The sequence below is a fragment of the Chinchilla lanigera genome, unplaced genomic scaffold (assembly GCF_000276665.1).
Source record: "Chinchilla lanigera isolate Chin_1 unplaced genomic scaffold, ChiLan1.0 scaffold00134, whole genome shotgun sequence".
NCBI classification, from domain to species: Eukaryota; Metazoa; Chordata; class Mammalia; order Rodentia; family Chinchillidae; genus Chinchilla; species Chinchilla lanigera.
In genome coordinates this window covers 2002968-2019885 of record NW_004955535.1, presented here as the reverse complement: position 1 = coordinate 2019885, position 16918 = coordinate 2002968, and the positions used below count along the sequence as shown (strand labels likewise).

The 16918-nt window shown below is 34.6% G+C and overlaps 1 protein-coding gene across 1 annotated transcript in view; it reads right to left on the bottom strand.

The window, feature by feature from the left end:
• Nucleotides 1-16918, bottom strand: part of Dmd (dystrophin) — a 2013932-nt gene that overhangs the window by 1277130 nt on the left and 719884 nt on the right. The window contains exons 26-27 of the mRNA XM_013507710.1: nucleotides 15448-15618; nucleotides 8140-8322 (exon numbers count right to left, since the gene is read on the bottom strand). Coding sequence (XP_013363164.1) covers nucleotides 8140-8322; nucleotides 15448-15618 — 354 coding nt within the window. The remainder of the gene's footprint in view (nucleotides 1-8139; nucleotides 8323-15447; nucleotides 15619-16918) is intronic.

Genomic DNA, 16918 nt, shown 5'->3' with positions numbered 1-16918 from the left:
TTTTTTGGTTTTTCTCCGGTACCAGGAACCGAACTCACGACCTTGCGCTTGCCAGGCAGGCGCTTTGCCGCTGAGCTAAATCCCCAGCCCCCCAGCTATTTACTTTCTAAAATAAAAATATTAACCAACATTATACTCTTAGGGATAAAAAACCAAAAATATGTAAAAATACATATATAAAGAGAACTTCATCACTTACAAACTATTACCACGTTTGTGACACCTAAACTTTATTATGCAAATTGTGTTATTTAAAATTAAATATGAATTTAACATAGCCCTCTTTGAGTAACCATTATATCATATCATTTTCCATGTTACTTGAAGGATATATTTTAACCAAAATGTAAGATTTAATTTCACTTCATTTATTGGAAAGTTTTATTATTTAAAATTTTGCTTGCCACTGTAAGTTTGCAGTGATCAACATTAAAATATGCATTGCCCTTTATATTTATTATGTCCTTGAGATATAGCACAAACACAGTTAGTAGTATTTCAAGGGTCTGATTTTTTAAATTTTCTTTGATAGACATTGCAAAGCTGACTCATATACATAGAAACTAGTATAAGAAAACAAATATTTAATATTGCTAAGACAAAAGTAGAAGCTCTTTCTGACATGGGGATATGCAGGGTATTTTGTAAATGTTTTATAAAACTTTTTTAAAAAGCTTCACCACAGGAAAATAGAGAGAGAGACTGCATGGAAATGGGAAGGAAGTTTGGGAATAGGGAGAGATTGGAGGGAGAAGAGAAGAAAGGAAGGTAAAAACTATCAAGATGTAATATATACCTACTAATTTCCCACAGTGAACGTATTTATTATGTGTTGCAGACATATTTTAATCAAAAGGGAAAAAAGAAAATACACAAGAAAATTTTATTGCATTAAATTTTGAATATTATGTGTTCTTGCTTACATCAGCACAACTCAGACTGCTTAAATCTTAAAAGCAGGCTATATATATTCATAAGCAGGTAACCGGATAAAGACAATATGGTACATAAACACAATGGGGTACTACTCTGTCATAAAGAAGAAAAAATTTCCGTCATTTGTTGGGAAAAAGTAAGGTACACTTTGAGACCATAATAAGTGAAAGAAATTAGATGCACAAGCTTGAAATATCACATGGTTTCTCTTACATTATAACCCCAAAATATAAATAAGATAAAGTGGAAAATAAAATGTAGATTATAGGAAACAGAGAAATAGATATTTTACAAAAGAGAAATGAACAAAGAGATGGAAGGATGAGGAAGGGATGGGAAGTGGATGCAAAATGAATCAAGATGGACTTTGTTTGTAACTCCATACTGTCTGTACTGTTCTTTTGCTATTTTGTAAAATGTTGTCTGTCTGTTAATGTTTCCCTCCTTTTATTTTTAAAATAAAAAAGATGTGTTATGTATGTTTATCTGTTGCCTGTAATGTCATTATTATGTACTGCAAACGTGTACTAATAAAAATACAGAAGAAAAAATTTAACACCTTATAATTACCAAGATACTCCATAAAAAATTAAAAAACACCTTTAAAATTAATTGCAACATTTATAACAGACAAAAACATTAACATGCCGGTAAGTCAATAAAAAAATGAGCAAGTAATGTAAGAGAAACATGGGAGGAAGTTCCAAAACAGTATGTTTATGAAAAAGAAACAGGGCTGTACAATAAACATATGTTCAGCCTCATTAGGAACCAAGGAAATATCAGAATTACAGGCAGATTCCATCTTAACTGACAAAAATTAGAAGCTTAACAATTCCATGTTTGAGAAAAGACATGCATCACCAGAAACCCTTATTTCTGAGGGGTGTATGTTTTAGAATGATAATTCTAGAAAAAGAATTTGTCATTTTCGGTAAGGTGAATAGTTGCATACCCAACAACTCCAGTTTTCATTTTGAAGCTTCAGATAAGCTGTTTCATGAAGGCAACAATAATAGTTTCAAGAATGATCATTTCAGCACTTTTTGTAATAACCAAAAACAACACTAAAATATATAAAGTATATTAATGTCACCAGAAAGATAAGTGAATATACTGTCATCCTTAAATATAAATATTGAAGTAAAAATGCACAAGATCATCAGATAGAAAAATATGGGTGATTTTCAGACACAGAAATATTCACTGAAAGAAATAAACCCTACCAAACTTTGTATGATGGAATATCATTTAAAAACTTTACAATGTAAAGCAAAAGTTATAAACATAATGTTTTTACAATTATGCATGATAAATTTTTTTAGCAAAGTTATTGGTAGGAACGTAAAGTAGTACAACCATTATGAATAATGTAGGGAGATGCTTCAAAAAGGTAAAACTAGAAATTCCACTCGACTCAGTTGTTCTCCCTCTAGACATCTTTCCCAAAGAGTTAAAGACATCATATTCAATTATCCATGCACACCAATGTTTATAGGGACACAACACATAATTGCTAAATCTTAGAAGCAGTCTAAATGCTCCTCAGCAGATGAAGGGATGGGGAAAATACGGTTTTCACGCACGAATAGAGTGCTACTCTGCCGTAAAGAAAATAAACTTGAGACATTTTTAGATAAATTACTATATCTCAAGAACATAATCTTAAGTGAAATATATCAGAGACATAGGTTTACATATGACATGGTTTCTCTTATATGAGGAATCCAAAATGTAAATAAAGAACAAAATAAAAGATAGATAACAAGAAGTAGAGAGATAGGCCTTTTGTAAATGAGAAAGTGACCAAGACATGGAAGGAATGGAAAGGAAGGGGATGAAAAAAGAATTCAGACTGCAAACATGTACTGATAGAAATAAAAATGAAAAATAAAGAATAGTAAATTTCTAGACTATGATGAAATTGTCAAGGAAAAGCAAAAGAGCTGAGGTAAAGGATACAGACACTAAAACAGTCATTTTCTATTAGCTCTGCAATTGTCAATTGGTGGCAAAACTCTCAATATCATAATATGGCGCAATCACTACCACCTGTTACTACCTTCCTAGGCTCACCAAAAGTAAAGCTGAGAGAAGAAGCTTTATTTTAGTAGAACCTAAATAATCTTTCAGCTTGCCCATATTCTCTCTTTGTTCATAGCCACTAAAAATCAGAGAAGATATTCTATTGCTATCTGAAGAAATGTATCATTCTAACCTAGCTTGCCAGCCTACCAAGTTTCCATGCCTGCTTGGGATTTTATGTACAGTTTCTCACACACACAAAAAAACTAAAATTAACTGTTTTGTTGTAAAAGGTGATAGGGATCTTAAATCTGGGTCATTTCCAGCTCCTGCTGGACTACAGGCTGTCTTTTGTCTAGGCAAAGATCCCAGTGGGAAAATATAAATATCTCTTTAAATACTCAAGAGTACTTTAGAGCTTTGGCGATAAGGGAATGCAATTGGTAATGTGTCTTATTAACTTTGGAGCCTTCCACAGTAATGAACTACCTTGCTGATTGATCCGTCAGGATGGATGGCCTCTTTTGTCCTCAATGCAGCTGAAGGACACAGCTGGAGAGGCTGACTGTACCAGCTTTACAGGTCACCTTTGCAAAATAAAATAGAGTCTCAAAGCCTAAATTGAAGCTGAAAGCCCCTTAGAGTAACTGCTAAGCTTAACAATTTGGAACTTAGAATTACTTAGAAATCAGAAAATTCAAAGAGGCTTTGAAGCAGAGTACAAATGGAAAAAAAAAAAAAAAAACTTCTGTTCAAAACAGTAGATGGAGCTGATGAGGTCACCTCCTCCTACCTTGTTTCAGCCATAGTGAAATGCTAGGTTAGATATGAAGGGAGCAGTTTAAATTTAAAGTTTATCTATAAAACACGAATCAGAACACCTCATGTGTCAGTAAAAAGATGGAGGTGCAAATAGTGGGGAAATGAGCTTTAAAAAATACTGGCATAACAGAAGAGTGCATGACATACAGGCTGGAATATTTATTATAAAATGGGACAGGAAGTGAGAAATTAGTCTCATACATTCCAGAGAGATGGAACAGAGTAGTGTGTCACTTCTCATGCGTTCAAGATGAAACTCCTTACTCGCTAAAGGAAACTAACAAGGAAGCAGCAAATCCTGTGGATACTTGGTGGCAAAGATCCTTTCATTAGATATTGAAACTCAAGCTTATATCACACTTGAGGGCAGAGCATAATACTTCTAGGACCCTGGCAGTGGCAAATACAAATACTCATATGGATTGTTCAACAGCGAAGCATCAAATAAATTTCCAGTAAAAATACTTTCTACAATAGGCTAGCTCACAAACAATTACTGAACATGAGGGAATTCATTATCATTAGAAGAAATCATAAGTTTAAATAATTTGTTGGAACCCACACCTTTTCATAGATGTTGCCAGTAAGAAAAATTTTCTTTATCATACTCGAGTAATGAAAGGGATAACTGCCTACATTCTTGCTTGAGAGTGTGTCTATAACTTATTTTCCAAACCCAGTTCTAAAGAGAGAAGGCTGATAGAGAGGTGATTTGAGCGGTGTAAAGAGGGAAGAGTTTAGAAAGTTCCACTTCATCTTTTAATAGAGATCTGTAGGGGGAACCTAGCTCTGTGTCCTTTTGTTTTTCCTCTTGTTTTCTTTTTCCAGTGCTGGGGATCAAACCCAAGGCCTTGCGCATGCTAGGCAAATAGCCTGTCACACTGGCTCTCATATGGAAACTTCTCTGTCATCAAATCTGAGAATCATCTGAGAGAGATTCACTTATCTAGCACGTGGGGAGATAAGATTCACTTATCTAGCAACTCCCCCTTGGGGGAGTTGGTATGAATTAAGCCGTTGGTATGGCCAAACAGAATCAAGGAGAATTCTTCCAAGTTTGTCCACTTCTGAAAGGAATGAAAGATAGGTTCACCCAGTGTCCAGATGTGAGCTGAGGTGCAAGGGGCCAATAAGACTCCAAGGAATCCCTGAACCACAAGTTAAAAGATGCAGTCTTCAAGGTAGTGTGGCAGGAGGCTACCCACAAGAATGAGCCTGAAATTCTTGTTAAATACTACAAGGAACTGTGAATGTCTACAAGAGCATTTTTGGGAGTTCCAAGTTCACATCATTGTGGCCTCTGGAGTCCCCAAGACACTAAATAGAGTCTGCAGAAAACAAATAAGGTGAGTGATGATAGCATATGGGAAAAGGACTGCAAACTAATCATCCCTGAAGAATATGGGTATTAACAAAAGGAAAGAGCAATTGTGGGCAGCTCAAATAAGGATCTTCATATGATTTTCTCCTTCCTTATATTTCCTTACTCGGCACTAGAAATCAGTATCCAGAAACTGAGCAGAGGGGACTGTCAAAACACATTTTTTACTTTTACTTCATATAAATTGCTGAAGCCCTAAGGTTAAACTAAATTGGTAGGAGATTTGAATAAAGTATGAAATTGAAATTTAAGTTAGACCAAATTTCAAGAACTAATAGTGAACCCAAAATTATGGGATCAGACAAATATTTAAGAAACCAACTAGTAGCAGAATGGGGAATTTGACATGGTTGGTTTAAATATCAGAAATTTAAACACTTTTAAGTTTAGTATTCATTGAGATTTCTCTAATAGACTATGTATGTTTAAACTACTTAGAAGATGAAACTGAATTACTTACACAAAAGTATATGATCATTAAAACAACAGATTTGCAAAATAAACAGAATCTTGAAAAATGGAAATATTATCTTTGAAAAAAAATATATATACACATATAAATAAGTGCATCCACAAAAATAAGATTTACTATTGGACAATAAATGACAACATAAGTAGCTGCAATAAGAATTTGAGAAACGAAAGAGAGATCACATTAAATTACTCAGAATTGCAGAGATGGGATAAAATTTTTAGAGGTAAATTGAGTAGCAGAATATAGGATGTGAAAATTATTCACACACCTAATAAAGGGAAAAAGATAATCTTCAAAAGCAATAGAGAACAACAAAAGAAAAAAATAATTTGTCGGTTCCTATTAACACACCATGTGGAAAGTAAAATGAAAGGAAATCTACACACAGACAAAATAGAGCTAAACTTCAGAGCTTCAAAGACAAAGGGAAAATTAAGTGGTACCAGACAAAATTACAAAGGAACAAGAATTTGACAGAAGGCTTGTTAATAGCAAGACATTTTAGAAGACTAGAGAATAATATTTTACATGTTGGAAAAAAATACCTGTCCTTATGTAATTATATGCTCAAGTCGGCTCTTATTCAACACTGAGGGCAAAATAAAGACATTTTCAATCATATGAAATTGGAGAGCATTTGCTACCCACATTTAAGGAAAAGCAAGAAGGAAATTGAACGCAGAAGCAAAGGGAGAAGTAAAAGCAAAACTGATCAGAGAAACTGGTAAAACAACCTTGGCAAATCCACATGATCATTGTTCAAAATAAAGTTGCAGCAGCAATAATTTTGACAAATCTAAGGAGATTAAAAATAATGTATAAATCAAATGCTAAGCACATATATATATGTATATGATAGGGAAGCATTTCTAATGTTTCTGCCATATTATGGTTGGAAATGCGTACAGAAACATTTATTTATTTATTTATTTATTTATTTATTTTTTGGTTTTTCCCCGGTACCGGGAAATGAACTCACGACCTTGCACTTGCCAGGCAGGCGCTTTTGCCACTGAGCTAAATCCCCAGCCCCCCAGAAACATTTATTCTTGATGAACATTGATGATTAAGGTATCCTTGATAATTAACATGCTATTTAAATAAAATAAAATACATATGTCAAGTCAGAGGAGAAGAAATGAACAGGGGTTAAGTAATTAGATAAATCAAATACAAATAGGAAAGGTTAGAAGCTTCATTACAGATTAGTGGAGAATGGAATGATAATTAGGCAGGTGGTTTTGAAGATTTTATAGTTAACATGAAAATAAAAGATCTTTCACAAAATGTACCACAAAATAAATTCATGATCAATGAGATTATTACTTAAATGAACAATGTGTGTGTATGTATCCTCTGCAAGCGTAACAGTGCTATGCACAGAGCATGCTCTTTTCGCGTGGCTGAGGGGTAAATTTGATTAGAAAATAAGAAAAAGGATTGGTAAATAAAGAAGAGATTTGAAATGATAATGAAGAAACCCAAAGATCATATTTTATTATGTACTGAAATAGTAAATATTGAAACAAAAATAAAATATTAAACATTAGATATATCTGAGTTACTTAAAGCAAATATTTATATATTTAATATATTACATATGTAATGGTCTGCGCTATGAGTTATAACTGACTCTAAACATAGAACACTAACTATAACCCTAAATAGGAAACCAATGCTCTTCAGTAATAAGGGAGCACCTGAATGTTTTGTCAACTTTATCCCTAGAGGTAAGTCTGTGCAGGAAAAGGAGACATAAAGTCCACCTTTTGTGTGGGGTCTGGCATTATCAGCATTTTGTACTACGTAGTTTTGTGCTTCTTGTCCCAGTATTTTCACAAGGAGTAACATCGTTTAGTTTTTGGTAAAATAATATGGTAAATTATGTGGGGCGCCTGAATTTCTCATCTGTATTGACATACCTTCAGTCTAGAGAACAAGGCATGTGTGACAGGAAAAGCTGGACTTGTGATAATGAATAAATATAAGGCAAAATATGAAACAAGGTGCTTGTTAGGAAATGTGATTTAAAGAACTCTTCAGGGCCCCACAATGATTACGGCAGTTGATGAATTTCTCCACAAAATACTTTCCCACTAAGACATTTTGGTACATTATAAACGTTCAAATATATGAAAAGAAACTTCTATAAAGCTATGGAAACCTTGTTTGTAGAACTTTTGTGACCTAAAATAGGAATACTATGAATTAGAATGATTGTTGCCTATTTTTATTAAACATTAAGCTAAGCATTGTAAGTCAAACAGCGTATTCTTTCAACAACCCTATGAAGCAGGTATTATTTTGCACCTATGAAACATACCATAAAGAGGTTTATGAACATTAAACACCTGACCCCAAATCATGTAAATCACAAGGACCTAAGGGAAGAATTCGCGCCTGAGCAGTATTATACGAGAATTCATGTTGCTAATCACTGTGCTTCACACATGACCACATGCTGACTTAAAATTGATGAAGAGCAAGAAAAGCAACTGACTTCCAAAGTCTTGCATTTCCCATTAAGCCTGGTGCAGAGCCACTGGTAGTTGGTGGTGAGAGTGTCAAGTTCCTTTTTTAAGGCCTCTTGTGCTGCAGGTGGAGCTTGAGCTATGACACTATTTACAGTCTCAGTAAGGAGTTGCACTTTTGCTTCCTTCTGCTGGGCCTCTTCTTTAGCTCTCTGAAAAATAAAGACAGTGCTCTGAAAGAATAGTCAGTGTCTTCACTTCAAAAATGAATTCCTATGTATCATATAATTTCTTCTCATACCATCCCTGTTAGGATGAGGTTCATAAAAATAAATCTAACGCCAACTCTAAGCTTTTCTATAAATTTTGATTTATTCATAGCTGGAGAAAATATATAATTAAAGAGATCTTTAATAAAAACAGTTTGAAAAATAGTCTACATAGGTATACATTTGTAGCTTATTATGGATATATCTAAATAAAATTGAAAAAGGCAAAAATAAGTACTTAATACTAGCTAAGTTATAAATGGTTTAGTAGCCTGTAACTAAAATCACTTATAAATTACTCAGAGGAGTAATTTTAAATTAGCACAAATATCAGTATTTAAATCAAAATATTCTTAATACAGAAAAATGCCCTTAATATTGTGTTTGGGATTATATTTAGATGAAAGAAAGTTTGGCTCAGTAATTGGAAACACATAAGAGAGATAGCAAGCAAAACAGAAAAGCAGCCCCTGGGATGTGAAGCTGGCCTGATACAGCTATGCCTTGGTCCTCTGTGGATCATAACTTTCACACTTTGTTGGGTAAGGCCGCTTTGATATGCGGATGGTCTCAAAACCACAGTAAGACTACACCATAATGATGTCTAATACACAAAAAATATCCAGACTGGCCAAACCACAACATATACTCTTCTGTCCTGGTTAAGGAGTGACTGCTAGTTGTTTATCAAGGGTAACTTTGGTCTCCCTCTAGTTTTCTTTTCTTCTGGGCAGGATAAGATGCCCAGTCATGGTGGCACCACTTCTCTCCAACACCAAGCTTTCAAATTCTCCTTCCAGTCACCTACCACAAGCCCAAATCAATTGGCTCTTTTCTTACTTATATAAGCTCTAGTTCTCCTGGCATATATTCTTCCACATTTCAAAAGTAAGAATTCAATTTGTTTCTCGAAGGCAGTTGCTAATGGTCTTTAGTTGGAGGACATTTCTTCTAGCATGTGCATATATTTTAGAAACACACACCAAGTGGCTTTAGTTTGGGTTTGAAGAAAGTGAAACTGTGACACAGACTTTCAAGCCTGAGCAGTTAATGTGCTTGTCCTATGTGCGGGGAATCCTGGTAGCACAAAGAGGAATGGAGGCAGGACAGGGAAGAGAGATGATAAAGACATTAATCCCAGGGTCTGCTGTTTGCAACTGGAGTTTAGTCCTATTGGAAAGTAACACATCCCTTAGGATTGTCCCATTCAGGCACGAGGAAGTTGAGCATTATGTACACATTACCTCCCATCATTGGCTGCCAACTGTAGGGGAAATATTTACTTCTAGTACTTACAACACACACCATCCTGGGAGGAAAGTGGAATTTAAAATCTGAAGAAAGCACTCAGGTAAAGAGATGCGGGTTTTCGCTGGTGAGAGTTGGGTCTGCCAAATTGGAGTGGGGAGAATGAGAGAGCATGGGTGGGATTGGAACAGGGTGAGCGGTAAGGTGTTTTGATGTTTTGCATTATAATCAACCTATCTTTCAGATTTAGTCCCACGATACTTTAAAAATGTGCAATGTGATGGCAAATGCAAGTTGTTTTCACTACAAATTATTTGCCTTTACTGATTTTAACTTTATTAATTGAAATTTTTAGTTCAATATTATAAATAAATCATTTTTGGCATCACTGAGCAGGTAGTTTGTTGCTACACAAGTAATATTTTGACTGTAGTAGTTATAGCATTATCAACAACTTTGACAACCATTAATCACTTCCCATGCTGCTATGTGTTATGTCAACCATGCCACATGACTACCTCACTGGATCTTTCATAAAAACTTCAGATCTCCGTTTTGTTATTTTAAACATCAAAAAGCTGAGATTCAGAGAATTTAAGTAAGTGCTTCTGGAGGTTAATCTTTTTTCCTTTTCTCTTAGGTTTTAAGTCAGTCTCAAACCCTCAATGAGACGAGGAAGAAGTATGCTGTAGTGGACCCAATAAATACAATTACAATGTTCACAAATGCTAAGCAGCCTGTGGATCTATCTAATGACGAAGATCAAGGACCATTTCTTTCCTCAACTTTTTTGCTTTCTCATATTCTTTCACTAAATCTTTCTGCATGGGGAAGACCTCAGAGAAGAAAGAGAGCCAAATTTATTAAGGCAAGTTGATATCAGGAAAGAAGATCACAATGAATTTCTTTAATGCGAGTAAAGGCAGAAAAGCTAATGACCGGTACTTGAGACATAATCTGCATGAAAAATAATGGTTCTGTCTCTCTTTCTTTCTTTTTTTAATTTTTTTTTTCTTTTTTGGTACTGGGAATTGAACTCACGACCTTGCGCTTACCAGGCAGACACTGTGCCACTGAGCTATATCCCCGGCATGGTTGTATCACTGTTTTATTTAATTTTTTTTGTCTCTCTTTCTTTCTATGCATCTAACCATGCCATGTGCAGACATATTACATTAACAATATATTGAGCTGGTGGTTCTCACAGTATAGAACTTACTCTTTGGCATCACCAGGAAACTTGTGAAATCTCAGGTACAATCCTAGATTTACTGAATCTCACATTCTACAGGTGAGGCCGAGTAATCTATTCTAAACAGTTCCTCCAGGTGAATGTGATGATCTGTCAAGAGCAAGTATCACCATTCCAATGATGTTCTGTTTTGTTTTTCAGACGGAGTCCCACTGTGTAGTTCAGGCTGGCATTCGCCTCACTATATACCCCCAGGGTGGCCTCAGATTCTCAGGGATCCTCCTGTCTCAGCCACCTGAATGCTGGGATTACAAGTGTGTGCCACAGGCCTGGCTCCTGCTCTAGTGATTAAACAAATGTATTCACGCATTTACTACTTTCATTGTATTTGTAAATTTTGTTAAACCCTAGCACTAAAGTTACAGTAGCATAAAAATCTTTTAAAAGAACAGTTAAAAATTCAAGACCTTTGAAGGGTTTTATTATAAAGGTTCAGTAGTCATTGCTGATCTCTAAATTATGAAGTCTGATACATGTTGCCTATCAAACACCCCCTACTTCATTATGTCACTAGGAATGCTTTGTTTATGGGGGGAAATAAGTTATCAGCATAGCACTCTAATTTTCAAGTAAAATATATGAAAGGCCATAAAGAAACAGAAGGTAGTTTCTATGTTTTCTCTGAACAAGTGAGGGAAAGATGCTAATGTGGGTCTGTTGTTATTGTCTGATAATAAAGATAAATCTACATTCCAAATCAGTAGAGGTGGAAGTCTGGGAAAGTATTTCACTATGTACTAGGTAGTAAAATTGACCTAAAGAGACTGACCTGACCATTGAGTCAAAAATTCAAGAAATGAGATCTGCCCACCAACTCCCTTGGCCACTACTGCCAGAGGCTATCCAGGTGTTTCCTCTTTTAAATATCAACCCAGGATCCACCAAATTTGCAGCTAGACTGATTATTTGAACATGTTAAACAATGTGGACAAATTTGTTGGACCATTCATTTCAGGGATTGTTTTCAAAATTTTCAAATTTAAGACACATTACCCTCTATTCCTGGAGAAATAAAAACAAAAAGTTCTAACTGTGTTGTTAGGCAAATGGACCAATTTCTCAAGGAGAGAGAGAAAATGATCAGAAGGACTGAACCAAACATAGGAACCCAGAAAGAGAGAGAGAGAGAGAGAGAGACAGAGACAGAGACAGAGATAGAGAGAGGGAGAGAGAGAGAGGGAGAGACAGAGAGAGAGAGACAGAGAGAGAGAGGGAGGGAGATAGCAGCTGAACAGAAGATGACTGCCAATTTTCTACTCAGGGACCCGAGGAGTGACTACAGTCTACAGTATTAGAAAACATAATGAGAACAGATCACTGGGGCCTTGTGGTGTGAGGTTAAAGTCCACATGGATGGCACATAATTCACAATTCATGAATAAAATAGCAAAATAAATTAAAATAAAATTGCAGAACTTAGAATGGCATGGGGTAAAAATACCTTCAACACAGATAGAGCTGGTAACTATGGTTATATTATTTGACCTACTGGATCTGAGGATTTTGTTATTCTGATCAGCAGAAAAAGTACAACTGGCATTACCTGCACCATACCTTCTAACTCTCATATGCCAGTATAACTTTACTCATGATGACCTCCATGATCAAATTTGAAATCACTGCAGCCCCTTATTAGAAATCTCCAACTGGCTTTTTCATTTCACTTAGAATAAATCTTCCTGCAATAGCCTGCAAAACTCCTGTGTTAATGGTATTTGTCCACTGCCTTGAACTCATCTTAGGTAACCCATGCTCTATTTTTGTACCTTTGGGCAGGCGAGCAGGCTTCTTCCACTTAGGGTCTTTGCAGGTTGTATTCTTCCTGACTGGAATGTGCTTCCACAATTTAGTTTTATGTTTCTTTTCTCATGATTCAGAGCTTCAGATTAAATGTATCCCTCACAAATATTTCACAAGTCAAACCTTTCTAAACTATCACCTCACCATCCCCATTGCCTTCCCAAACACTACACGGATGATTCTGTATTTTACTACTCTGGTTGGTTTTTTAGGAAGATATTTGTGAACTCAAATGGTATTCTTTATTTCTTCAGTCCTTGCCATTCCCCCATCCTCCAATAGAGTACGTGTTCTAAGAAAGCAGGCAGGGGTCATATCCCCATAATTTATATCTGAAGGGAATTGGATGCATAACAAATATGCAATAATATGTTCATGAATAAATACAAGATATATGGTAATGCCAGATTAAAATGTTTTGTAGTTTTTATTATTTTAGAATACTAAAATTCAATCTTTCTTATACATTTTAATTTTATTTCTAAATTGACTAAGGCCATATGACAGATTTAAAGTTTAAACATGTGAGCTTTCATGTGAGTACTTGCACATTCTGGAATAATCACATAAATTATATGATAATGTACACTGAATGTCTTTGTATGCAGCACTGATGATAATTATATTAATAATTATCAACTCTGCAATAATGAATTTTGTTGGGCACTGTATAAGGACTTTTATGTTTCATTTAAACAATTCTGAAAAGAACGCATTCTGAGACTAGGTTCAAAAATGAAGGAATCAAAACTCAGTGAATTTATGTTCCTCACCTATAGTTACACAGTTGGCAAAGAGCTAGATCATGTTTCAAACCCAAGAGTCGGGCTCCAGAATGATTTTGTTCTGTTGCCAGACCTCAAGCAAAATAAATATCTGTGAATATTTCATATAGGTTAGCATGATTAGATTATATGTTCTTGCTACTGCATAGAAATATTAGTTATTAGTACAACTAAAAACAATTGAGTCCCTACACTGAGTGTGGAAATTTCCTTATGTGTAAGTTTTAGGCCTCAACTCATACAGTCAAGTTAGAACAAGTGATTGGTGATTTGAAACATTTTCCTATATTATGCAAATAGATGTCATACACAACTCAGATTTTGATTAGTCATATGAGTTGCATGTAAGGTCCTCTACATTTTGGACAGGCAGTTTAAACATTGTTATTGTGAAATATACACTATTTTAAAAGGTGCATGATGGTTAATTGGCTTGGAGATGCCTAAGGGATTAATAAATTATGTTTCTGGGTGCATCTGAGTGGGTTATGGATACTTAAGTTTGGGGTCTCTAGCAGTCTTCCCCATGCCTTGCTTTCTGGCTGCCATGAATGAAGCAGTTTGCTTTGCCAGGCTTCTCTGCCACCATGTTTCTGCTTTGGAGCCAGCTAACCATGGCCTGAACCCTCTGCAACTGTGAGCCAAATAAACCTGTCCTCTTTCAAGCTGCATATGTGGAGTATTTGGTCCTAGTAGCAAAAAGCTGACTAGTACAAGTTGTTAATTTCTTTATCACTTTATACCAAAAATGTGTAAATTAACTGAAGGTAAACAGGCAGGATAAAATGGAATCATTCTTGGGTACTTTGGGGTATATTCGGTTACATGTATTTCAACCTTGTAGGTTTAAGTCACTAACATTTACTCTTTTTTAAATGAGATCTTCAATTAATTAATTAATTTTTGTCTTTTTCAGACAGGATTTCACTATGCTGTTTAGGTTGGACTTAAACTCACTTTGTAGCGCAGGATGGCTTCAAACTTGCAATGATCCTCCTGCCTCAGCCTCCCAAGTGCTGGGATTAGAGATGTGTACCACCACTCCTGGCTAATGTTGACTCTTAGCTTTGATCCAGTACATTCATGGAAACAAATGGGCTAAAAACTTCAGTAACTATCTAGGACTCAGAAATACTTCTTGAAAGTTCCAGGACTGCCATATCTTTTGGGTAACACAGTTTACTTTTCAGCTCAATCAATTCCTCTTCAAGTTGAGCTATGCTAAAAGGCTGATGTTTGTAATTCAGAGACATCTCAAGGTTTGTACTCTGTGGACAGGCACAGAAATAAAAGCATGACTCATGTGTGCTGTAATCCATGCATCTTGATTAAAACTGTTTATTTATTTATATGATATTTATATGATAAAACGAGAGGATTATGTTCACTACTGAGTTGTCCTGGATCACTCCAAAATAGCAGTATTCAGATTCAGCTCCAGGACTCACTGTTAGTTCCTGGTACTTACCAATTGTCTTGGTCCTAAATCATGTACTTTTTAATCCTATTATTTTAAGATTTGTGCATGTAAATCCAATCCTTTTAATCCTCATCAATGCCTACTTGTTAAAATATTCAGCACTTTGAAATTCCAAGAAATCCCTTCACATTATGAAGCAACATAGCATTTGACTACATTTTAAATTGTCTATGCCAGAATACCCCCTCATATTTTCAACTTGAACTTGCAACAGCTCCAAACAGCTAATATGATCCGCTGATTCTAATTCTTAACATTATATAATTTCAATAGAAATGATATTTCAAGCTATGATTGTCAATGTTTACATTTTTACCACAATGTATTAAAATTAATATACATGTTATAACTTTTACACTCTATCAGAATTTGAATCAAAATTAATTGAAAATTAACTTGCCCTATGAAACCCAGTAAAGAGTAGATTGTGCAGAATCACAATTTTAAGCAATATTGTATTTTTTTCCTTTTTTTCTATATTCACTGTACGTGGTTTATTTTACCTTCATCTCTTCCACCGCTCTCTGTAATTCATCTGGAGTTTTATATTCAAAATCTCTCTCTAGATATTCTTCTTCAGCTTGGGTCATCCATTCATGCATCTCTGATAGATCTTTCTGGAGGCTTACAGTTTTATCCAAACCTCCCTTTAAGGCTTCCTTTCTGGCGTAAACCTTCCATAAAACAGACAACCAAAGCGTGAATATTGATTGACATAGACAGTAAATTATCGCCACATCATGGAAAAACCTATAAATAATAGAAATCTTAGATGATAAAGATGAAGCAAGAAGAAATTTATATATAAGAAAAATAACACATGGAGATTAGATACACTTAATTTCAAATAAGTACATACATAAAGTATAGCCATTTACTTAGCTTATTTAGTCAACTTGCCTTATTACAATAATTTAGCTGTTGTCTGTTACAATGATTTTTGAAGAATAGGAAAAAAAACCTTTTTAGGTAGCATTCTTCAGTTGGAAAGATAATTTTATTATTTCTCTTAGAAAATAATTTTTCAGTACTTTGATAATGTTATATGATTTTAAATATCCAAGAAACCTTAAAAATCATATAACTACAGAGAGTTGGCATAAATAAAGCTGAAAAGTGGAAAATACATGAGATGCACAGAAGAATGTATGGCCATGTGTGTAAGTGTAAAGGGTGTCCCAATATTATTTATAATTAAATGATTACAAATTAAAATTTATATATTTTCATAGGTAAGGTAGGCAAAAGTTACTTAGTGAACAGTTTCAGCTTCATAGGTACATTGCAAAATAAAAGTTTTCATACCTGTTGAGAGAAATACCTATCATACAGCAACTGTTAGTAGTTTTCTAAAATGTGTTCAGAACATCGTGTTTCTAAATCTGAGTCTGTGTTTTCATTTTTAAAAGACTGAGTCATACTGACCCAAATCTGCAAACTTGCATGGACATTGTTCAATTCAGCTTTAAAGATAATGAAATGTTGGGAACAAATTCAAGTGTGCTTTCAAGAGAGCTTAAATAAATGATGATATATACATAGCATGTAATACCATGTATCACCAGTATGACTGTAGTAAAATGAAATCAACATTTCATTTTACAACATTTCATTTAAAAAACAAGCTGTTAAACATTTGTGTGGTCATATGGAATGTCTGATTTTTATAACCTTCATATATTTTTCAATATTAACAGGTTTACATGGAATTTATTACACATTAACGAGAAAAGTAGCAAATCATGAAGCATCTATAACAAAATCATACATGCTAATGGTTTAGTACATAGTACCCTGTAATATTACACTGATTACACATAGTACTTCACTCTTGCTTTCAAAACTCACTCTATCCAAATACTATTCTTCCCTGTGTAATTAAACAGGGGTATATATGTCAACTGATAAGAGTTGTAATAGTAACATTTAATGTATACTGTGCAGTCTTTATAAAAGGCAGTTTTCATCACTTTA